The sequence below is a fragment of the Mobula hypostoma genome, chromosome 4 (assembly GCF_963921235.1).
Source record: "Mobula hypostoma chromosome 4, sMobHyp1.1, whole genome shotgun sequence".
Taxonomy (NCBI): domain Eukaryota; kingdom Metazoa; phylum Chordata; class Chondrichthyes; order Myliobatiformes; family Myliobatidae; genus Mobula; species Mobula hypostoma.
The window spans coordinates 27,755,104-27,779,885 of record NC_086100.1 but is presented as its reverse complement, the minus strand read 5'-3'; the positions used below and the strand labels follow the sequence as shown (position 1 = coordinate 27,779,885).

The 24,782-nt window shown below is 43.1% G+C and overlaps 1 protein-coding gene across 1 annotated transcript in view; it reads left to right on the top strand.

Moving 5' to 3' along the window:
- LOC134345077 (transmembrane protein 255B) overlaps positions 1-24,123 on the top strand; it is a 105,659-nt gene extending 81,536 nt beyond the window's left edge. Inside the window, exons 6-9 of the mRNA XM_063045210.1 lie at positions 8,803-8,888; positions 17,872-18,031; positions 20,880-21,029; positions 24,004-24,123. Coding sequence (XP_062901280.1) covers positions 8,803-8,888; positions 17,872-18,031; positions 20,880-21,029; positions 24,004-24,123 — 516 coding nt within the window. The remainder of the gene's footprint in view (positions 1-8,802; positions 8,889-17,871; positions 18,032-20,879; positions 21,030-24,003) is intronic.
- The last annotated feature ends 659 nt before the right edge of the window (positions 24,124-24,782 follow it).

The window sequence follows — 24,782 nt, the reverse complement described above, 5'->3', positions numbered from 1 at the left end:
AAACCTCTCGCGCCCTTCCTGGACTTTTTCAGACCTGTCCTTCCCTAGCGGTTCATTTACCAGCTCGATACAGCCATTCAAAATTTCCGCTTTTCCTTTCCCCGTCTCCTTCCTTGGGGCAAAGCACCTGGACGCAAAGTGTCCGACTTTCCCACAATTATAACAGACGACCCCAGGAGACTTCCTACCAGACTGCTCCCGGTCTACCTTATCCTTTTCACTAGTCCCCGGCTTACTTTCTGACTTTTCCGGCGGACTCTCCCCGCCGTCCTGACTACCCTTCTGGTAGCCTTTACTCGGGGCAACCTTCATTTTATGCGTCAACGCATACTCATCCGCTAACTTAGCAGTTGCGGCTAACGTGGCTGCCTCTTTCTCATCGAGGTAGGGTCTCATACCCTCAGGGACACAACCTTTAAACTGCTCAATCAGGATCAGTTGCAGCAGTCTGTCATAATCCCCCTCTACCCCCTTTGAGGCGCACCAATGCTCACAATATGTCTGCATCTCACGGGCAAACTCCAAATACGTGCGGTCCCACCGCTTCCTCGCATTCCGGAACCTCTGCCGGTATGCCTCCGGGACCAACTCATAAATCCTGAGGATGGCCTCCTTCACCACCTCATACCTCTGGGCATCTTCCGCGGATAAAGCTGAGTAAGCTTCTTGGGCCTTCCCTTTCAGTACACTCTGAAGTAAAACAACCCACTTATCCCTCGGCCAATCCTGACTTATAGCCACTTTTTCGAAGTGGAGGAAGTACCGATCCACGTCGGTATTGTCAAATGGGGGAACCAGCCTAACCTCCTGGGTCGCCCGGAACCCTCCACCTTGGTTCGGCACGAGCCCCTGCTCGGCCCTTATCTTTAACTTCTCCAGCTCAAATTCCCTTTCCCTCTGTTTCTCCTCTCTCTTCTCGCTCCCATTGCCTCTCTTTCTCTTCTCTCTCCAACTGTCTCTCTCTCTCTCTCTTGCCTTTCTACCTCTTTCTCTCTCTCCCGCCTTTCTAACTCTCTCTCCTGCCTTTCTAACTGCTTCTCTTCTCGCTCCAACTGCCATACCCGGAACTCGTGCTCAAGTCTCAGTTTTTCAAGCTGTACCTGTACCGCGTCTCCAGCAGGTTTTTCAATAGACACCACCCCCAGCTCACCTTGGGGAAACACACCTTTAGATACATAGTGCTCTACAATAGCTCTGTGTATCTCCTGTCTCCTCATTGTCGACTTCACCTTAGCAAGATTCAACCGTTTGGCCACAGCTACCAATTCCGATTTCCTGGCATCCTCTAATGCCTCCAAGGTCGGCGCCTTTATAAATTCCTCAACCTCCATTTCTGCTGTTTGTCTTTTCTTTCTTTCGGGAATTTTAACCCAATCAATTTACTCCGTCCCAAATTTAGCGTTCAAAATCGCGGACGAGAACCCCACTTATGTTACATACCCCGTAACTGGGTTGCCAAACCAGCAGAAATGGATCACTCAGTTGGAGTCTGGAGTACTAGAACTAAGAAAGTTTTATTAAAGAAACAAGCAACACAGTAATCGAAAGGATAATAAATGCAACAGTTCAGCGATGATAAACACACATGTGCACAGAATTAAGATAACAGCATCAATCAAGCTCTATCGTTGTCTCATAGAATTTTTTGAGGATGTAACTAGTAGAGTGGATAGGGGAGAACCAGTGGATGTGGTATATTTGGATTTTCAAAAGGCTTTTGACAAGGTCCCACATAGGAGATTAGTGTGCAAACTTAAAGCACACGGTATTGGGGGTAAGGTATTGGTGTGGGTGGAGAATTGGTTAGCAGACAGGAAGCAAAGAGTGGGAATAAACGGGACCTTTTCAGAATGGCAGGCGGTGACTAGTGGGGTACCGCAAGGCTCAGTGCTGGGACCCCAGTTGTTTACAATATATATTAATGACTTGGATGAGGGAATTAAATGCAGCATCTCCAAGTTTGCGGATGACACGAAGCTGGGTGGCAGTGTTAGCAGTGAGGAGGATGCTAAGAGGATGCAGGGTGACTTGGATAGGTTGGGTGAGTGGGCAAACTCATGGCAGATGCAATTTAATGTGGATAAATGTGAAGTTATCCACTTTGGTGGCAAAAATAGGAAAACAGATTATTATCTGAATGGTGGCCGATTAGGAAAAGGGGAGGTGCAACGAGACCTGGGTGTCATTATACACCAGTCATTGAAAGTGGGCATGCAGGTACAGCAGGCGGTGAAAAAGGCGAACGGTATGCTGGCATTTATAGCGAGAGGATTCGAGTACAGGAGCAGGGAGGTACTACTGCAGTTGTACAAGGCCTTGGTGAGACCACACCTGGAGTATTGTGTGCAGTTTTGGTCCCCTAATCTGAGGAAAGACATCTTTGCCATAGAGGGAGTACAAAGAAGGTTCACCAGATTGATTCCTGGGATGGCAGGTCTTTCATATGAAGAAAGACTGGATGAACTGGGCTTGTACTCGTTGGAATTTAGAAGATTGAGGGGGGATCTGATTGAAACGTATAAGATCCTAAAGGGATTGGACAGGCTAGATGCAGGAAGATTGTTCCCGATGTTGGGGAGGTCTAGAACGAGGGGTCACAGTTTGAGGATAGAGGGGAAGCCTTTTAGGACCGAGGTTAGGAAAAACTTCTTCACACAGAGAGTGGTGAATCTGTGGAATTCTCTGCCACAGCAAACTGTTGAGGCCAGTTCATTAGCTATGTTTAAAAGGAAGTTAGATATGGCCCTTGTGGCTACAGGGGTCAGGGGGTATGGAGGGAAGGCTGGGTTCTGAGTTGGATGATCAGCCATGATCATAATAAATGGCGGTGCAGGCTCGAAGGGCCGAATGGCCTACTCCTGCACCTATTTTCTATGTTTCTATGTTTCTATGTTGTCTAGGGGTAAATGACCAAATTTCAAAATGACTCAAAGTTCAGTCCAGTTAGTAGTTCAGTTCGCAGTAATCGTTGCCATGGCGATGGGCAACGTGGGGGAAGAGAGAGATAGAACAGGAACAACTGATCATTCAGAACGGCTTCACTCACAGACCGGCGAGATTGCTCACAAGCAACTTTTGGGCGGGTCCTTGGTGATGTCACCTGAGGTCACCGACTGTGACCCCTCCTCCAGATGTGGTCGATCCTCTGCAGTGAACCCAGCACCCAGGCAAGGGCGGACACACACCGGGTTCCCGCTGATCGTACCTTTCCACCCTGGCCGTTGTCTGATACTTCTCACCAACTCGTGAGAGGCGCACCGCTTCCAGGGTCTCGTTACCTCGGGTGGCGTGTGTGTGTCGCCTTAGCAAACCGGTCCCTTTTTATCCCCCTGCTGGGGTATCGCCTGTCCATCACTTCAAACAGTTCAGGGTTCAAAGGGGGGAGCCGCTCCAGACAGCTCTCTCTCCCACGTCCCTGCATTACACATCTCCAGACACTGCTCCATTGTTCCTTATCTCTCCTTCCCCTGAGGGCAGGTGGCAGACCACTTGCTGATGTCACTGATGCTAACCCAGGCCAGCAAACATCTTAATTTTATGTGTATTCTCGTCACAGCCCTAGTACATGGCTGGGTTATTTAAAGCAGCTAGAATGGCTTGACTGATTCATGAATCGCAGAAGAGATTCAACAGTAAAATGCTTCACCAAAATTTTGAGATTCCCTTCATGTCAATTTGCTTCTAAATGTTATATGTGCTTATAGAGCTTTAAATTTTAAGCATAACAGTGACGTTACCCCCTACTGGAATGAAAAGATGTTAAATGAACATCATCAACATATCTAGCGTCTTTACCTTGGCATATTTCTTTTCAATCACAGCATGCTGAATGAACTACGAAAGTCATTCAGCTTCTGTGGAGAGGAATAAACAGTCAATGATTTAGGCTGAGACCCTTCTACAGGGCCGTTATTTTATATAAAACCAAAAGGAAAATAGTGCGGATGCTGGAAACCTAAAAAGAAACAGAATTGCTGAAAATACCTTGCAAATCACGTAGCATCTGTGGAAAGAAAAAAAGTGTTAAGGCCGAGTCATAACTGAAAATGGTTAGAGATAGAGAGACAATGAGATCTGGAGAAGGAAGGGAGGGGAGAAGGGAAAGTCTACAATAGGAGGTGAAGTTGGTCGGAGGAATTTAGTTACTGAAAACAAAACTACACAGGCGGAATTTCATTTTAGAAAAATCAGCCAACAAAAGTGGCTTATTGTTAGTAATTTATTTGCTCTCACTTCCCTAAGTATATTAAGGAAGCCTCGTGGATTGATTTTAACCCCCTGCCTAATCTGAATGGTGTAACTAAGTACTGAAGCTGACGGTATGCTTGGATCGTGATATCACAACCCCTTCCCCCTACCCAATTTTCCACTCTTGCCACTGTAATTATCCAGAAGAAGGCAACCCACCCAAAAGGAGCAGAGTCTAATTTCAAACGGGATAAAAATATTGCCTAAAGACACCCATGAAGCTGGTATTGTCTAATTGTCAGCACAACCAGTTTCAGGAAATCCCTGGAAGGCGCTAGTGCAGGGTTGGTGAAACTTTTCGAGAGCATGTGCACAAATTGAATCCCAAGCTTGTAATGTCAAATACCTGAGGGGATAAGTGCAATTTCGTTTTACTGAAACTGCAACAAATTTCTTGTTCTGGATGCTGTTGAGGGGGATGACTTGACGGGGGATGCCCACGGTGACCGGGTCTCTGGCACTGAGCCTGGCACTGTTGTGCAGGAGAGAAGGAGGGTGAAGAGAAATGCGGTAGTCATAGGGGATTCCGTAGTCAGGGGAACAGACAGGAGATTCTGTGAGCCTGAAAGAGATACCCACATGGTGTGTTGCCTCCCAGGTGCCAGAGTACGGGATGTCTCGGATCGGGTCCTGAATATTCTAAAGGGGGAGGGTGAGCAGCCAGTTGTCTTGGTACATGTTGGTACCAATGACATAGATAGGACAAAGGAGGAGGTCCTGAAGAGAGATTTCCAGGAGTTAGGAAGGAAGCTGAGAAGCAGGACCTCCAGGGTAGTAATCTTGGAATTGCTACCTGTGCCACATGCTAGCAAGGGCAAGAGTAGTCGGATCAGGCAGATGAATGCCTGGCTGAGAGACTGGTGTAGGGGGCAGGGCTTCAGATTCTTGGATAATTGGGATCTCTTCTGGGGAAAGTATGACCTGTTCAAAAATGACAGGTTACACCCGAACCCGAAGGGGACCAATATCCTGGCGGGAAAGTTCAATAGAGCTGTTAGGGAGGGTTTAAACTAATTTGGCAGGGGGATGGGAACCGGAATGATAGAGCGGAGGAAGGGGAAAACAGAAATAAATCTAAGCTAGTGAGCAGTAAAGATGTCAGGAAAGACAGGCAGGTGATGGGGCAAATGTGTAACCATTGGGATGAGTTGCAGTGCAATAAAGTTGCAGTGAAATCAAAGCAAAAAGTATCAAATACTGGTCTTAAGGTGTTGTACTTAAATGCACGCAGCATAAGAAATGAGGTGGATGATCTTGTTGTACAGCTACAGATTGGCAGGTATGATATTGTGGCCATCACTGAGACCTGGCTAAAGGATGCATGTCTCTGGGAGCTGAACGTCCAAGGATACACGGTGTATCGGAAGGATAGGAAGGTAGGCAGAGGGGGAGGCATGGCTTTATTGGTAAGAAATGATATTAAATCATTAGAAAGAGATGATATAGGATCGGAAGGTGCAGAATCTTTATGGGTTGAGCTAAGGAATAGCAGGGGTAAAAGGACCCTGATGGCAGTTATTTATAGGCCTCCAAACAGCTGCAGGGATGTGGACTACAAGTTACAACTGGAAATAAAAAAGGCTTGTCAGAAGGGCAGTGTTATGATAATTGTGGGGGATTTTAACATGCGAGTAGATTGGAAAAATTAGGTCAGCACTGGATCTCAAGAGAGCGAATTTGTAGAATGTTTACGAGATGGCTTTTTAGAACAGCTTGTTGTTGAGCCCACCAGGGGATCGGCTGTACTGGATTGGGTATTGTGTAATGAACCGGAGGTGATTGGAGAGATTGAGGTGAAGGAACCCTTAGGAGGCAGTGATCATAATATGATTGAGTTCACTGTGAAATTAGAAAAAGAGAAGCCAAAATCTGATGTGTCGGCGTTTCAGTGGAGTAAAGGAAACTACAGTGGCATGAGAGAGGAACTGGCCAAAGTTGACTGGAAAGAGACACTGGCGGGAAAGACGGCAGAGCAGCAGTGGCTGGAGTTTATGTGAGAAATAAGGAATGTGCAAGACAGGTATATTCCAAAAAAGAAGAAATTTTTGAGTGGAAAAAGGATGCAACCGTGGTTGACAAGAGAAGTCAAAGCCAAAGTTAAAGCTAAGGAGAGGGCATACAAGGAAGCAAAAATTAGTGGGAAAGCAGAGGATTGGGAAGTCTTTAAAACCTTACAAAAGGAAGCCAAGAAGGTCATTAAGAAAGAAAAGATTAACTATGAAAGGAAGCTAGCAAATAATATCAAAGAGGATACTAAAAGCTTTTTCAAGTATATAAAGAGTAAAAGACAGGTGAGAGTAGATATAGGTCCGATAGAAAATGATACTGGAGAAATTGTAATGGGAGATGAGGAGATGGCAGAGGAACTGAACAAGCATTTTGCATCAGTCTTCACTGAGGAAGACAGCAGGATACCGGACACTCAAGGGTGGCAGGGAAGAGAAGTGTGCGCAGACACAATTACGACAGAGAAAGTACTCAGGAAGCTGAATAGGCTAAAGGTCGATAAATCTCCTGGACCAGATGGAATGCACCCTTGTGTTCTGAAGGAAGTAGCTGTGGAGATTGTGGAGGCATTAGCGATGATCTTTCAAAAGTCGATAGATTCTGGCATGGTTCCGGAAGACTGGAAGATTGCAAATGTCACTCTGCTAATTAAGAAGGGGGCAAGGAAGCAAAAAGGAAATTATAGACCTGTTAGCTTGACGTCGGTGGTTGGGAAGTTGTTGGAGTCGATTGTCAAGGATGAGGTTACGGAGTTCCTGGAGGCATATGACAAGATAGGCAGAACTCAGCATGGATTCCTTAAAGGAAAATCCTGCCTGACAAACCTATTACAATTTTTTGAGGAAATTACCAGTAGGCTAGACAAGGGAGATGCAATGGATGTTGTATATTTGGATTTTCAGAAGGCCTTTGACAAGGTGCCGCACATGAGGCTGCTTAACAAGATAAGAGCCCATGGAATTACAGGAAAGTTACATACGTGGATAGAGTGTTGGCTGATTGGCAGGAAACAGAGAGAGGGAATAAAGGGATCCTATTCTGGTTGGCTGCCGGTTACCAGTGGTTTTCCGCAGGGATCAGTGTTGGGGCTGCTTCTTTTTACATTGTACATCAACGATTTGGATTATGGAATAGATGGCTTTGTGGCTAAGTTTGCTGACGATACGAAGATAGGTGGAGGGGCCGGTAGTGCTGAGGAAACAGAGAGTCTGCAGAGAGACTTGGATAGATTGGAAGAATGGGCAGAGAAGTGGCAAATGAAGTACAATGTTGGAAAGTGTATGGTTATGCACTTTGGCAGAAAAAATAAACGGGCAGACTATTATTTAAATGGGGAAAGAATTCAAAGTTCTGAGATGCAACAGGACTTGGGAGTCCTCGTACAGGATACCCTTAAGGTTAACCTCCAGGTTGAGTCGGTGGTGAAGAAGACGAATGCAATGCTCGCATTCATTTCTAGAGGAATAGAGTATAGGAGCAGGGATGTGATGTTGAGGCTCTATAAGGCGCTGGTGAGACCTCACTTGGAGTACTGTGGGCAGTTTTGGTCTCCTTATTTAAGAAAGGATGTGCTGACGTTGGAGAGGGTACAGAGAAGATTCACTAGAATGATTCCGGGAATGAGAGGGTTAACATATGAGGAACGTTTGTCCGCTCTTGGACTGTATTCCTTGGAGCTTAGAAGAATGAGGGGAGACCTCATAGAAACATTTCGAATGTTAAAAGGCATGGACAGAGTGGATGTGGCAAAGTTGCTTCCCATGATGGGGGAGTCTAGTATGAGAGGGCATGACTTCAGAATTGAAGGGCGCCCATTCAGAACAGAAATGCGAAAAAAATTTTTTAGTCAGAGGGTGGTGAATCTATGGAATTTGTTGCCACGGGCAGCAGTGGAGGCCAAGTCATTGGGTGTATTTAAGGCAGAGATTGATAGGTATCTGAGTAGCCAGGGCATCAAAGGTTATGGTGAGAAGGCGGGGCAGTGGGACTAAATAGGATAAAATGGATCAGCTCATGATAAAATGGTGGAGCAGACTCGATGGACTGAATGGCCTATTTCTGCTCCTTTGTCTTATGGTCTTATGGTCTTATGGTAGGTGCCTGGAATGTGCAGTGTGCAGCCAAGGGTTATGGTGGAGGCAAGTGTGACAGAGGAATTTTAAAAGGCTCTTAGATAGGCACATGAATGTGCAGAGAATGGAGGGGTATGATCATTGTCTAGGCTGAAGGGATTATTATTTTAGTCATTTGCTAGTTTAATTCGTTTGGTAAAAAATGGTGTGCTAAGTATGCAGTTCCTATGCTGTTCTGTTCAATGTTCTAATTGCAGACTTGTTGATGATCAATATGTGCATTGGCAGGACTGCTCTATAGCTAATTCCAACTGTTTGGCAATACTACAGTAGTAATGTTGTTTAACATTCTTCAGTCTCATATGTAGTTATTCAGTATAGCTTTTATGACGCCTGTCGGCAACATTTATTTTCATTTCCCACTACTAAACCAAGGCAATTGCGTTACACCACCCCATTCTTCTCTTGGTTACAGGTACCATGCCAGAGCCTGACAGAGTCTTGCGATCTGCAAGTACAGAGTAACACTTGCTACTGCTGTGACTTGTACAACTGCGCCAAGTGAGTGTTCTGCTTTCAGTATGAGATGTATTACTTGTGCTTGTACAGTCAACGTGGAACTGGAGGGAAACAACAGGGGAGAAATGGAAAACTCTATTTTTGTAACTTAGGTATCATTATTTCTTAATTGCTATGAACTTCCTTTTAGGCCAATTTAGAGGGCATTTGAATTAACTATAAATCCATGGGCCATGCATACAAGACTAAATGAAGCCACTAGTTTTCCTTCCCTAAAGAAGCTCTGTGAACCATTTGGCTTTTATGAGAACCCATAGGTTGATGATCAGCCACATCAATATTGCTTTTTGTTTTACTTGGGGATGTGGAAGGAATTTGTACACAGTCACCCGCATAATCAACAGCAACTTCAGGGTTCTGTGTGAAGTCCAAACATTGTTCTTTAACGTTAGAGTTTGCTCAAACAGTCTGTTTGTTCTTGGTTAGCTCTGGCACAGGGCCAATTTCTGAATGGAAGCAAAAAAAAACTTGTTTCTGTTGTTCTTAATTTTTTAAGTTCTTGCATCTTAGTTTTTTAAATATATTTTTCATAGCTGGTTATTTAGTTTTCAATTGTCAAAAACATTCAAAGTAAGTTTATTATCAAAGTACATATGTCACCATATACAACACTGAGATTCGTTTTCTTGCAGGCATCCTCAATAAATCCAGAGTAGAATAATAACCAGGATAGAATCAATAAAACACTGCACCAACTCGGGTATTCAACCGGTGTGAAAACGACAACAAACTGAGCAAATACAAATAATAATAATAATAAATAAACATTGAGAACGAGGTGAAGAGTCCTTGAAAGTGAGTCCATAGGTTGTGGGAACATTTAAATGTGAAGCTGAGTGATGTTATCCCCTTTGATTCAAGAGCCTGATGTCTGAGGGGTGATAACTGCTCCTGAACCTGGTGACGTGAGTCCTGAGACTCCTGTACGTTCTTTCTGACGGCAGCAGTGAGAAGAGAGCGTGACCTGGGTGCTGGGAGTCCCTGATGATGGATGCTGCTTTCCTGTGACAACACTTTGTGTAGATGTGCTCAGGCTTTACCTGTGATGGACTAGGTTGTATCAGCTATTTTTTGTAGGATTTTCCGTTGAAGGGCATTGGTGTTTCTATACCAGGCTGTGATGCAGTCAGTCAATAAACTGCACATCTAGAGAAGTTCATCAAAGTTTTAGATGTCATAGAACATAGAAATCTACAATGCATTAAAAGCCCTTTGGCCCACAGTGTTGTGTCGACCATGTAACTTACTCTAGAAACTGCCCGGAATTTCCCTACCGCATAGCCCTCTATTTTTCTAAGCTCCATGTACCTATCTAAGAGCCTCTTAAAAGACCCTATTGTCTCTGCCTCTACCATCTTTGCTGGCAGTGCATTCCACGCACCCACCACTCTCTGAAAAATTTGCCCCTGGCATCCCCTCTGTACCTAATTCCAAGCACCTTAAAACTGTGCCCCCTCATGTTAGCCATTTCAGCCCTGGGAAAAAGCCTTTGGCTATCCACACGATCAATGCCTCTCATCATCTTATACACCTCTATCTGGTCATGTCTCATCCTCCATCACTCCAAAGAGTAAAGAACAAGTTCACTCAACAAGGCATACTCTCCAATCCAGGCAGCAGCCTTGTAAATCTCCTCTGTACTCCGTCTATAGTATCCACATCCTTCCTGTAGTGAAATGACCAGAACTGAACGCAGTACTCCAAGCAGCGTCCAACCAAGGTCCCATGTAGCTGTAACATTACCTCCCGGCTCTTGAACTCAATCCCACGGTTGATGAATGCCAACACACCATACGCTTTCTTAACAATACTGTCAACCTGGGCAGAGCCTTTGAGTGTTCTATGGGTACAGACCCCAAGGTGTCGCTGATCCTCCACACTGCCAAGCATTAACATTATATTCTGCCTTCAAATTTGACCTACCAAAATGAACCACTTGACACTTAACTGGGTTGAAGCCCATCTGCCACTTCTCAGCCCAAGTCTACATCCTGTTGATGTCCCGCTGTAACATTTGACAACCCTCTAGGCTATCCACAACACCCTCAGCTTTTGTGTTATCAGCAAACTTACTAATGCACCCTTCTACTTCCTCATCCAGGCCATTTGTAAACATCACAAAGAAGAGGGGTCCCAGAACAGATTCCTGCGGAACACCACTGGTCACTGACCACCATGCAGGATACAAACCATCTGCAACCACCCTTTGCCTTTAGTAGGCAAGCCAATTCTGGATCCACAAAGCAAGGTCTCCTTGGATCCCATGCCTCCTTACCTTCTGAATGAGCCTGGCATGGGGAACCTTATCAAATGCCTTGCTGAAATCCATATACACGACATCTACTGCTCTACCTTCTTCAAAGTCTTTTGTTACATCCTCAGAGAATTCAATCAAGTTTGTAAGGCACCATCGGCCTTTGACAAAGTCATGCTGACTATCCCCAATCAGATTGTGTCTGTCCAAATGCTCATAAATCCTGCCTCTCAGGATCTTCTCCAGCAACTTGACCACTACTGAAGTAAGACTCACTAGTCATGTCAAATCTTTGCAAACTCCTAAGGAAGCAGAGGTGAAGCCGTGTTTTCTTTGTAATTGCACTGGGCACCCCTGGGCCCAGGGGAGGTCATCTGAAATGAAAACACTGAGGAATTTAAAGCTGCTGACCCTCTCCACCTCTGATGAGGACTGGCTCATAGATCTCTGGTTTCCAACTCCTGAAGTCAATGATCAACTCCTTGATCTTGCTGGCACTAAGAAGTTGTTGTTGTGGCACCACTCAGTCAGATTTTCAATCTCTCTCCTATATGCTGATTTGTCACCACCTTTGATTCAGCCTACAACGTGACATCATCAGCAAACTTGAATATGGCTTTGGAGCTGTGCTTAGCCACACCGTTTTAAGTGAAAAATGAGTAGAGCAGGGGACTCAGCCTTGTGGTGCACCAGTGCTGATGGAGATTGTAGAGGAGATGTTGTTGCCAATCCAAACTGACTGGGGTCTACAAGTGCAGAAATCAAAGATCCAATTGCACAAGGAGGTACTGTGGTCAAGACGTTGAAGCCTATTGAGTAGTTTTGAGGGAATGATGGTATTGAATGCCGAGATGTAGTTGATAAAGAACATCATAATGTATGCAGATGTCCTAGGATTGAGTGTAGTACCAATGAGATGGCATCTGCTGTGGACTTGCTGCTCCAGTAGGCATATTGGAGCGGATCCAAGTTGCTTCTGAGGCAGGAGTTGGTATGTTTCATCATCATCCTCTCAAAACATTTCATCACTGTTGATGCAAGTGCTACTGGATGATAGTTATTGAGGCAGGTTACCATGTTCTTCTTAAGCACTGGTTTGAGTGAAGTCTGCTCGAAGCAGGTAGGTACCTCAGACTGCCAAAGCAGGAAGTTAAAGATCTCAGTAAACATTCCAGCCAGCTGATCAGCACAGATCTTTTGTAGCTGGCCAGGTGCTCCATCCGGGCCAGATGCTTTTTTTGGGTTCATCCTCCTGAAGGCTGCTTGCGTGTCGGCGTTGGAGACTGAAATCACAGGATCGCTGGGAGCTCTGGGAATTTGTGATGGTTACTCCTTGTTTTGACTGTCAAAGTGAGCACAGAAGGCACCGAGCTCATCTGGAAGCTCTGTTGTTGCTTATGTTCCTTGATGTTACTTTATAACAATCATGCCCTGCCACAACTGTCAAGCATCCTTCGTTAGTTTAAGTTTAATCCAGAGTTACCACTTAGCCTGCGAGATAGCTATGTGAAGATCATACCTGGACTTCTACCTTTCTTGGTCACTGGACTTGAATGCCTCTGACCTGACCCTCAGCAGACTGCAGGTCTCATGGTTCATCCAGGGCTTCGGGTTGGGGAAGACTGTGTTTAACTTTGTGGGGACACACTCGTCTACAGGTATTTTAATAAAGCTTGTGACAACCTTGGTGTATTCATTCAGATCTATGGGTGAGTCCTTTAGCACAGCCCAGTCCACCACCTCAAAGCAATCCCATAGCCTCTCCTTTGCCTCCCACGACTTTCTCTTTGTTGTTCTAATCGCTGGAGCCTTGCTCTTTAGCCTCTGTCTATCTTCAGGCAGGAGAAGCACAACCAAGTGATCAGATCTACCAAAATGCAGTCTGGGCATGGAACAGTAGGCACTCCTTATCTTAATATAGCAGTGGTCTGGTGTGCTGGGACCCTGGGTGCTACAGGCTATATGCTGATGGTAATTGGGCCGGATTTTCTTCAAACAAATCTGGTTAAAGTCCCTGACTATGATTTGAAATGCGTCAGGATGGACTATTTATTGGCTGGAGATGACATCCTGCAGTATCTCAAGTACTTGGTCAGCCACTGGTGATCAAAAGTTCCTGCCAGGAAATCAAGCTCTATATACATAGAGCATATGAAAAAGTGGGAATAAGTCCTTCGCACTCACTCTTATGCTTGTGTTTCCTTAAAACAATACTGTAGGTTCTCCGATCTGACTCAATGAGACAGAGAAACACAGCACCAATTATCTACTTAAAACTGCAAATCTATGTTTATTAGGACAGAACAGAGCAAGCATTAATAGCTTTATATCGGCATGCGTGGGCCCCTCACTGCATCACCCCGCGCTGCTCATGACCATCGTGTTGGGGAAGCCTGGAGAAAAACTACCCTAGGCCCTTTCCACTGATATGAAGTGCCACAGAAAGCAGACCCACACAGAGCACCAGCTCATATCACTTAATCTGAACCAGTCGTCACCTATCACCACTCTTCGCTAGCATCAATAAACTTCCATCTTCCCATGGTTGCTCTCACAGTATTACATTCTCACGGTGTATACCGACAGCAGTAATCAAATCTCCTGCAGCCAGTTTGTTACATTCAAGGCCACAGTTATGGTGAGAATTTTGGCAAGCTCAAAGGTTAACGGCTTGCCCTGTCATTCAGTAGGATTGCAGCTGATCCTTTACCTCAGAGTCCTTTTCCTGAACTAACCAAACAGCCTTGATTATCTGCAAAAGGCTTTACTACAGTGAGCAGCTTTACTGATGGCAAAATGTTTACTTTTTATGGTGGTGTTTGTTTTGCATTTCTCCTTAAATATAATGACACATGTTTATAACTATATTATTAACAATTATGTCAAGGTATTGGTCAGGCTGCACTTAGAGTATTGTGAGCAAGTATGGGGAAAAGGCAGGAGAATGGGAGAAAGGAGTGCGGCAGGTTGAAAGGGATAATAGATTACCCATGATGGAATGGTAGAACAGACTTGATGGGCTGAATGGCCCAATTCTGCCCTTATATCTTACAGTCTTAATTATGTCTTCTTACGATTGAAATATTAATTTACAGACTTATTTTTAATACATAGCAAAATGAAAAGGTTAGTTTTGGTTTGAGAGAGCAGGAATGAAAGTGATGATTTGATTTACAGCACTCAGTTGTATGATGCAATATTGCTCTTCCGTCCACGAGGATTTTGGAAGCTAGTGTAGACTCATAGGCTCTGATCTCTCCACTGGCCATACTGATTACGTGCAAAACAGTTTTGGAAAAAGATTAAATCCACTCCGTATGTCCATAAGCCAGAATTGTCTTCATGCTGGCAAAAACAGATTCAAATCCGAAAAACACAAGAGAACAAGAACAGTACACAAAGATAAATTGTGTTTGTTTGTGGTTAAGACGAATGTTAGAGCAACGGCATTAACTAATGGTTTTAGGTTCATAGAGCACTACGGCACAGAAACAATCCACTTGGCCCATCTAGTCCATCCCAGCCCAGTCTGCCTAGTCCCATCGACCTGCACGTAGACCACAGCTCTCCATATCCTTTCATTCTTGTATCTGTCCATGCTTCCCTTAAATCTTTCAAAACATCCCAACATAATTTAATACTGAACCACTGGGGCAGGTGGCAGAAAGATTGCTCAGGGATCAAGGTTTATCAGAAGTACCTTAAAGAAGGAAGGCAATTTAGAGGGTTTGAGATATTTAAAGAAGTGGGTTCAGGGCGAAAGTGGGGAGAATAATAATTGTGATTATGTAGGTTGGTGTAAATGGGTGGCTGATGATCAGTGCCAAACTCAAAGGGCTGGTGGGCCTGTTTCTGTGAGGTCTATCTCTATGTCTCTCATCTTACTAGATCTCTTACTGCTGAAAGCAGTTTCTCCTCATCTTCTCCATCAAACCACTCATAGTTTTCAACACTGTTTTTGTATTTGCTCTGATACTTCCCTGCTCCAAGAAGAACAATATCAGCATTTCTCATCTCTCCAGATATGTGCAACCATCCCCAGCAAAGCCCAATAACAACTTAACACTCCTCCAGCTCCACTGTATGGGATTTTCCAATATTTGATGGTTTAACTTGTAAATAAAATCCATTTACAATGTTTGATGGTCTAATTTGTAAACACAATCCATTTTTAAGTATAGATGACCTCCAAAGAACATTAAAAAATCATCAATAATATAAGAGGCCATGTTGAGGTTGCACTTGAAGTATTGTGCACTGTTTTGGTCATCCGGTTAAAGGAGAGATGTTATTAAACTTGAAAGAATACAGAAACAATTTATCAAGGTGTTGCCTCGGCTTGGGAGCCTGAGGTATAAGAAGAGGTTGCAAAAACGAAGACTTTATTCCCTAGAACATAAGAGGTTGAGGGGAGACTTTATAGAGGTATATAAAATCATGAAGATTATAGTGGTCATATATGCATGGGGACAAAAGAGTTGGGGGAGATATTAAGATGAACAAATCCCCAGGGCTAACAAGGTGTTCCTTCAGGCCCTGTGATAGGCTAGTGCAGAAATTAGAGGTTGCCTTAGCAGAGATATTTAAAAAGTCCTTAGCCACCGGTGAGATACCAGATGATTGGAGGACAGCTGATAAGACCATAAGACATAGGAGCAGAATTAGGCTATTTGGCCCATCTCGTTTGCTCTGCCATTTGATCATTGCTGATCCATTTCCCTCTCAACCCCATTCTCCTACCTTCTCCTCGTAACATTTCACACTCTTAATACACCCAATGACCTGGCCTCTGCAATCCCCTGTGGCAACAAATTCTACACATTCATCAGCCTTCGGCCTCTCATCTCCATGTTAAATGGATGTCCCTCTATTCTTAGGTTGTGCCTTTTGGTCGTAGGCTCCCCCATTACAGGAAACATTCTCTTCACATCCACTCTATCTAGGCCTTTCAACATTCGATGGGTTTCAATGAGATTTCTGCCCCTGCCCCTTATATTCTTCTGAACTCCAGTGAGTATAGGCCCAAAGCCATCAAAGCCTTCTCATATGACAAATCTTTCATTCCCAGAATCATCTTGGAAACCTGCTTTCAACCCTCTCCAATGTCAGCACATCCTTTCTTGGAAAATGCTTCGATAAGGGGCCCAAAATTGCTCACAATACTCCAAGTGAGACCTCATCAGTGCCTTATAAAACCTCAGCTTTACACCCTTGTTTTTATATTCTATTCCTTTTGAAATTAATGCTAACATTGTATTTGCCTTCCGCATCAGACGCAACCTGCAAATTAATGTTTAGGGGATCCTGTACAAGGACTCCCAAGTCCCTTTGCACTTCAGATTTTTGAATTTTCTCCTTATTTATAAAACAGTCTATGCTTTTATTTCTTTTACCAAAGTGCATGACCATACACTTCCTGACATTGTATTGCATCTGCCACTTCTTTGCCCACTCTCCTAATCTGTCAAAGTCCTTCTTCAGCCTTCCTGCTTCCTCCATACTACCTGCTTCTCCACCTATCTTCATGTTGTCTGCAAACTTAGTCACAAAGCTTTCAATTCCATCATCCAAATCATTGACATACAATGTAAAAAGAAGTAATCCCAACACTGACCCCTGTGGAACACCACTAGTCACCGATAGCCAACCAGAAAAGGCTCCCTTTGTCCCCACTCTTTGTCTCTTGCCAATCAGACAACGTTGTAACCTGAGTTTTCCTGTAATACCATGGGCTGTTATCTTGTTAAGCAGCCTCAATCACAACACCTTGTCAAAGGCCTTCTGAAAATCCAAGTACACAACACCCACTGATTCTCCTTTATCTATCCTACTCTTATTTCTTCAAAGAATTCCAACTGATTTGTCAGGTAAGATTGCCCCTTAAGGAAACCATGCTGACTTTAGCCTATTTTATCATGTGCCTCCAAGTACCCCAAAATCTCATCCTTAACTATCGACCTAAACATCTTCTCACCCACTTAGGTCAAACCAACGGGCCTATACTTCCCTTTCTGCTGCCTCGCTCCCTTCTTGAAGAGTGGAGTGACATTTGCAATTTTCTAGTCCTCCGGAGCCGTGCCAGAATCTAATGATTCTTGAAAGATCATTACTAATGCCTCCACGATCTCTTCAGCCACCTCTTTCAGAATACTGGGGTGCAGTCAATCTGGACTTACCTACCTTCAGATTTCTCAGTTTCCCAAACACCTTCTCCCAAGTAATAGCAACTGCATTCACCTCTGCCCTCTGACATTCTTGAACTTCCACCATACTGCTAGTGTCTTCCACAGTGACACAAAATACTTATTCAGTTCGTCCACCATTTCCTTGTTTTCATTACTACCTTTCCAGCAACATTTTCCAGTGGTCTAATATCCACTTGCTTCTTTCTTTTACTCTCTATTATGTATCTGAAAATCCTTCTGGTATCCTCTTTGATATCGCAGGTTAGCTTATCTTGATATTTTGTCTTTTCCCTCCTTATGGCTTTTTTAGTTGTCTTCTATTGGTTTTTAAAAGATTCCCAATCCTCTAACTTCCCACTAATATTTGCTCTATTATATGCCTTCTCTTTTGTGTTTACATATGTCACACTAACTGCTCCTTCAAGATTAGGTCAGGGAATTTTCCCCAGAGCAGGCTGTTATGATTATGAATCGACCCATATTTGTTAGGACATTATTCAGCAGCTAATTACTTTTCTTTCTATAGTGGTGATTACCTGAACAATTACTTTGAATTTATTGGAGTGAAGAGTTGCCAGGAGGTACAAGTGGTTTACATTATGATTTGGCTCGTCACGGCGCTGAATGTTTCTGCCTTCCTCTTGGGAATTATCACCACGGCCATCCTTGGCAGCTTCAAAAACATGGTAAGAAGATATAAAATTGCCAAGAATTTTTCAGTCTTGATGAGGGTAATTTTTCATTGCGAATGCGGTGAGTTGTGGAGAAAATGTTTATAGGATGAATGCCTTTAAGTATTTTAATGTGGACTGGAGTATACTCAAATGTACTCAAAGCATATTTGAAGAAAAATTCTTAATCAAGTAGAATACTTTTCTTCTCAAAATACTCGCTAGCTATAAGGAGAGGATGGACAATCTTGGACTGTTTTCTCTGGAACATCGTAGGGGCAACCTGACAGAAGTTTATACAATTATGAGGGACGGGGGCAATTATCAGGGTCTTTTTTCCTCAGGGTGGACACTCAAGTACTAGAGGGTGTAGGGTTAAGGTGAGTAGATTTAAGCCAATTTTTTTTTTCACACACAGATGCCTGGAACATTCTGTCAGGGAGGTGGTGGAAGCAGATACAAGAGGTTTAAAGAGTATTCAGATTGGCACAAGAACTGTCAGGGGATGGAGGGATACAGATCAGGCGGGATTAGGGTAGTTTGGCTTCATGGTCAGCACAGACAAAGCTATTTCTGTGTTGTGCTGTTCTATGTTCTTTTCTATTCAAATTGCTTCTTAGCATTTGACCAAATTTTAATAACACCTCCTAGAGCTGGCTCTCCAATATCTTATATGAATACATTAGCTGCACTCCCCCTTCCTATCCAATCAGTTATTTCCAAGATGCAATGTAGCAATAAAGATGAAAAAGACTAGATATGCTCAGAAAGTTCATAGAGAAAGAAAAATAGCTAACGATTAAACCTCTTTTCATCCAAGCTGAAAGGTATTTAACTAGAAATGGTAACAATGCCTCTCTCTTCATTGAGGATGTCTCCTTCATATATGTACAGTCTGTTTATATTGTTATCATGCCATTAGTACAATGCAAATCCAGACTTTGTATTTTCCATGGTTTTTTCAGCCAGTTCTTAAATTGGCTTTTAAATGTTTCAGGAGTAATTGGATTAGCTGGGTGGCTGTTCATTGTTCAATACCTTATCTTGCCTATTGAGTTTTCAAGTATAGGTAATAATTCATCTGTTATGCTGCAGGCAGACCCCATTCTAGATATATGCAATCAGAATTTCATTAACACCTTTCCACTGTGGCACAGTCAGTTTATAGCTCGCTGTGTTGATCTTCCTGACACCACATGGGTTTCTTGTGGATGCTCCAGTTTCCTCCTAAATGCCAAAGAAAAGCAGCTGGGCAGGTTAATTGAGCACTGCGGATCTAAGTGCATAGGTGTGTGGTAACGTCTGAGGGGGGATTGGTGGGAGAGTGAGGGGCTAAAATGCAATGGTGTTGGTTCAGTGTAAAAAGCTGGTCGGTAGTCAACGTGTGCTGAAGCAGAAGGGAAACTACAGATGCTGGAGCAACACACACAAAATGCCGGAGGAACTCAGCAGGTCAGGCAGCATCCATGGAGAGAAGTGAACAGTTGACATTTCAGGCTGAGACCCTTTCTCATGAGCTGAGGGTCTATTTCAGTGATTTATGGTCTTATTTTCAAAGGAAAAAAAGCCAAATCATTTGAATAAGCTGCAGGGTATCACTAAAACACCGATAGTCAAGGCATTAACATTCAAGCAGAATATTACTGCCACAGCAGCTGATGCAGTGGGGCATACAGTATAACACAGTTAGTGCAGCAATTAGGGTAGCACTATCACAGAGTCAGTGAGCCGAGTTCAATTCTGCCTCTGTCTATAAGGAGTTTGTACAGTCTCCCCATAGCTGCGTGGGTTTCCTCTAATTGTTCTAGTTTCCTCGCACTTTCCAAAGATGTGTGGGTTAGTAGGTTAATTGCTCACGAGGCTGTAATTGGGTGACATGGGCTCATTGGGCCAGTAGTGCATGTTACCATGGTCAATCTCTAAACAAAATTTAAAAATTACGTGTAAAGTATATGGGGGGACCCTTTTCACATTTTGAGTTGCGAAGCTACCAAGTTGTCAACATTCGTAATTATACCAGGAATTCATTATAGAATTCATTACAGTGCATGTTAAACAAAGTTCCCTCTGATCTTTCTTTACTGCTGCATAGACCAGCCATTGCCCTGAGCTGCACTGTGCAGCTCTTTAAATGATTTCTCTGGTAATATGCATATGAATATTCAGAATGAAAATTGAAATGAGCTACTGACTTCCATTCTGTGTTTATTGTTACAGTTTGTAACATTGTTGTAACTTGAAACACTGACAATGTAAATATGTTGAAGCTCTGAAGTATTTCAAAGTAAAGGTTGTGGTAGAATTATTATTTAGAAAATTTATAGATTATATTCATTAACACAATTAACTACAGGTTATTTCACTAAAGTAGATTTCAAAATTATATTAGCATTATGTAAAAGAAAATTTGATCTGCACAGCTATGTGCTCGGGAGCATTTCAGTTACTGTGCACCCACACAGGTTAGAAGGAACAGTGATGTTGAAGTCATCAAACCTTTTTTTTTGTTTCCTTTATCTAATGCCCTATTTCAAAGATAATGGCAGCATGTACTATGAACTTATTTGTTGTATTTCTAATTTTCAACTATGAAGAAAGTACCACAGTTATTTGTTGTTGTTCCTTTTCGTGCCTTGTGGCACATCAGGTGGCATTTTTGTGGTGTCCATAGCATTTGACTGTTTTTTTGTGAGGCCAAGTTGCTAATGCGATGCTCAGCGTGGCACTGATGGAAAGCGAGCAAGGAGCTGGCGAGATTCAAACTCACGATCATTCGCCTCAAAGCCCGGTATTGATGCCGCTAACCACCACTCTGCTAACAGCTACTTTAGTCTTGCAAAATAATCTGCCTATTCTTTTACAGGAGTCCCTTGTTGGACCTGAGGTTAGTTTCCAGCTCTTCCACATTCAGAATTCCAGATACAAGTCTAAGGAGCAGCGGGAGTCACAGCCCATACTATCTCCATCTGCACCGCTCCTGCTACACGAACATGCAGTAGACACAGTGCATCAGGTATTTGCCTCTTTATTCTGTGCATTTAGAAAGGTGTGGACTTTTCCAATGTACCTTGACAGCAATCTACAAAAAGCTAAAAATATGTTGTTTTGTTTTTTTCTACCAAAGTTCTTTAGCTGCTAATGGCATTACATTGTCTGGAAATGACTACGATTTCTTTTCATAGCATCTGTTTAAGAAGATTATTTTCCTGAATTTTTAGTGTTAGTTGCAAAATATGACTTTTGCCAAGTTAGAACATAGAACAATACAGCTCAGCACAAGCCCTTCAGCCCGCAGTGTTGTACTGTCCTGTAATCTATTCCTAGATCAATCTAATGCTTCCTTCCCACGTAGCCCTCTATTTTTCTTTCATTCATGTACCTATCTGAGAGTCTCTTAAAAGACTCCAAAGTATCTGATCTACCACCACAGGTGGCAATGCATTTCACACACCCACCATTCTCTGTGTAAAAAAAAGCACCTCTGATATCCCCCCCCCCCTTATACTTTCCTCCAATCACCTTAAAATTGTGCTCTCTGATATTCGTCACCGCCGCTCTGGGAGAAAAGTGCTGGCTGTCCGCGCTATTGATGCTCCTTATCATCTTATACATCTCTGTCAAGTAACCTCTCATCCTCCTTCACTCCAAAGAGAAAAGCCTTAACTTTTCCTCATGAGACATGCCCTCTTATCGACACAAAACCTGCAATCCCATAGATTTTGAAACAGAAAGGACTGCAGATATTGGAATCTGGGGTAATAAATAATCCGCTGGATGAATTGAGCAAGTCCAGCAGTGTCTGTGGGGAGAAAGAAATTGTTGATGCCTTGGATTGAAACCTGGCGTCAGAATCAGATCAGAGACCAATTCAGTGTATTATCACTGATGTATGTCATGAAATGTGTTGTTTGTGGCAGCAGTAGAGTGCAAAACATAAAAAATATACCAAATTACAATAAGAAATATACCTTGTAAATAGTGGGAAAAAAGCCAAAATAGTTAAGGGCTCATGGGTTGCTTCATGATTCATTCAGAAATCTGATGGCGGAGGGGAAGAAGTTGTTCCTGAAATGTTGAGTGTGTACCTCCTCCCTGATGGTAGTAGTGAGAAGAGGGCATGTCCTGAGTGGTGAGGGGCTTTAACGATGGATGCCGTCTTCCTGAGGCACCGCACGTGAAGACGTCCATGTAGTTGGGGAGTGTTGTGTCCATGATGGAGCTGGTGGCAGCTCTTTTCGATCCTGTGCAGTGGCCCCTCCATACCAGAAGGTGAATGCAACCAGTTAGAATGCCCTCCACGGCACACCTGTAGAAATTTGGAGAGTCTTTGATGACATACAAAATCTTATCAGACTCCTAACGAAGTATAGCTGCTGTCTATACCTCAGTTGAAATGTCAACAATTCCTTTGCCCCCACAGAAGCTCCTCAACCTGCTGAGTTCCACCACAGATAAGTCTACCTTTAATTCTAAGTTTAATTTTACCGTTCAAAGACCAGTTGAGACTACAACTAGAGGTCATGGGTTAAGGGTGAATGGTGCAAAGTTTAAGGGAAATATGAAGGGTAACTTCTTCAATCAAAGGGTGGTGGGAGTGTGAAACGAGTTGCTGGCACAAGTAGTGCATGTGAGCTCAATTTCAACGTTTAAGAGAAGTTTGGATAAGTACATGGATGGTAGGGGTATGGAGGACTATAGTTCAGGAGCAGGTCAATGGGACCAGGCAGTTTAAATGGTTCAGCATGGACTAGATGGGCTGAAGGGCCTATTTCAGTGCTGTACTTTTCTATGAATCTATGACCATCCCAATTAGTCAGTTAGTCTTTATGTAGGATGTTAGTAAAATAGTAAAATGGAATAGAGATACTGCTGAAAAGTGTGTGTGTGGGTGTGGGTGGGTGGATGGGTGTGTGTGTGTGTGTGTGTGTGTGTGTGTGTGTGTGTGTGTGTGTGTATAAACAAGCAAGATAGAACAGGCAGATTTTTTTTTTGAATCGCTGGTTCCGATATTTACGACTTGCTCTTTGGTAATTGACAGATATTACTTCGTCACTAAACATTTTAATAATTTAGTACATTATTGTTAAATTCTACATCACTTGAGCTGAAAACTTGTAAGTATTGGTAAGGCCAAATTTGGAGTATTGCGTACAGTTTTGGTCACCAAATTATAGGAAAGATGTCAACAAAATAGAGAGAGTACAGAGAAGGTTTACTAGAATGTTACCTGGGTTTCATCACCTAAGTTACAGAGAAAGGTTGAACAAGTTGGGTCTTTAGTCTTTGGAGCGTAGGAGGTTGAGGGGGGACTTGATAGAGGTATTTAAAATTATGAGGGGGATTGATAGAGTTGACATGGTTAGGCTTTTTCCATTGAGAATGGGGGAGATTCAAACAAGAGGACATGAGTTGAGAGTTAAAGGGCAAAAGTTTAGGGGTAACATGAGGGGGAACTTCTTTACTCAGAGAGTGGTAGCTGTGTGGAACGAGCTTCCAGCAGAAGTGGTTGAGGCAAGTTTAATGTTGTCGTTTAAAGTTAAACTGGACAGCTATATGGACAGGAAAGGAATGGAGGGTTATAGGCTGAGTGCAGGTTGGTGGGACTAGGTGAGAGTATGAGTTTGGCATGGACTAGAAGGGCCGAGATGGCCTGTTTCCGTGCTGTAATTGTTCAATGGTTATATGGTTAATCACAAAGGTTAAATTAGATACTGTAGAGGCTCTTCTTCTTTATTTCATCCAGTGTTTAGGTATCTTGAATGCAGGAGAGCAGCACTGGCCTCTTCAGGGAAAACAATTAAAGAAATGACAAGCAGTTCCACTTCTTTTTATTGACAATGTAACTGCAGTTGTGATGGCTTCTGGTGGATGTAGATGCAGTTAGGAAAGTAACTGTAGTGTAAACCCTTTTCACGATTAGTACAATTAGTACCCACTGGTGAAATAAAAATGTGCATTTGAAGTGATAATGATCTTTCTTTCCTCAGGGGGTCCCTGCAGAGTACATGCCAATGCGTGCATCGCTGCCGAGCTGTGATTTTAACTGTGTAAGGAAGGACACCAACCCTCCTCCCTTCGCTCCGCTGTATAATTTGCTGCCGGATTAGTCAATGGGATCTCCAACCTGATCACCTCTTCTCCGACTCTGTGTAAAGACCAGCTACCCTATCACTACACATCTGGAACATCGATCCGCAACCCAAACCCATCAGACTTCAAGGGGTTATTTGTGGTTTTGTACAGTTGTACTCAGTGGCTGATACAGAAAACGGCCCACTTTATTTTTATTCCCTTTTCCTTCATTGTGAGATAATCTGAGTGTTAGACTTTCTATCTATCACATATTTACAACATTGTACAAAATCTATATCTATCCCTTGAGATACTTGTTATAGTGTGAGATGAATTGATATCACTTTGTTAAACAACTATATATATTTTTATATCATACAATTTTTAGTTTTTCTTATGTTAGCCACAATAGAATTTACATAAAGAAAATGTCCAACATTATAGCTGAATTTGCCATGTAGTAGAATGAAATAAAACTCCCAATTAGTCCTGCTTGTAATGATATTACTTTGGCTTTCTGTCCATAAGGAACAGTGTACTGCACAGGGCAAAGCGCCTTCAGTTTCCAAAGGACATAATTATTCAATGTGTACTGACTTGTGTTGCTTATAAATTTCAGGACTATTCATTCCAGTTTACTTGGAAGGTTTTCCTGGTCAGCTTCCCACTTTCCCCCACTGTAGACAAGCTCACT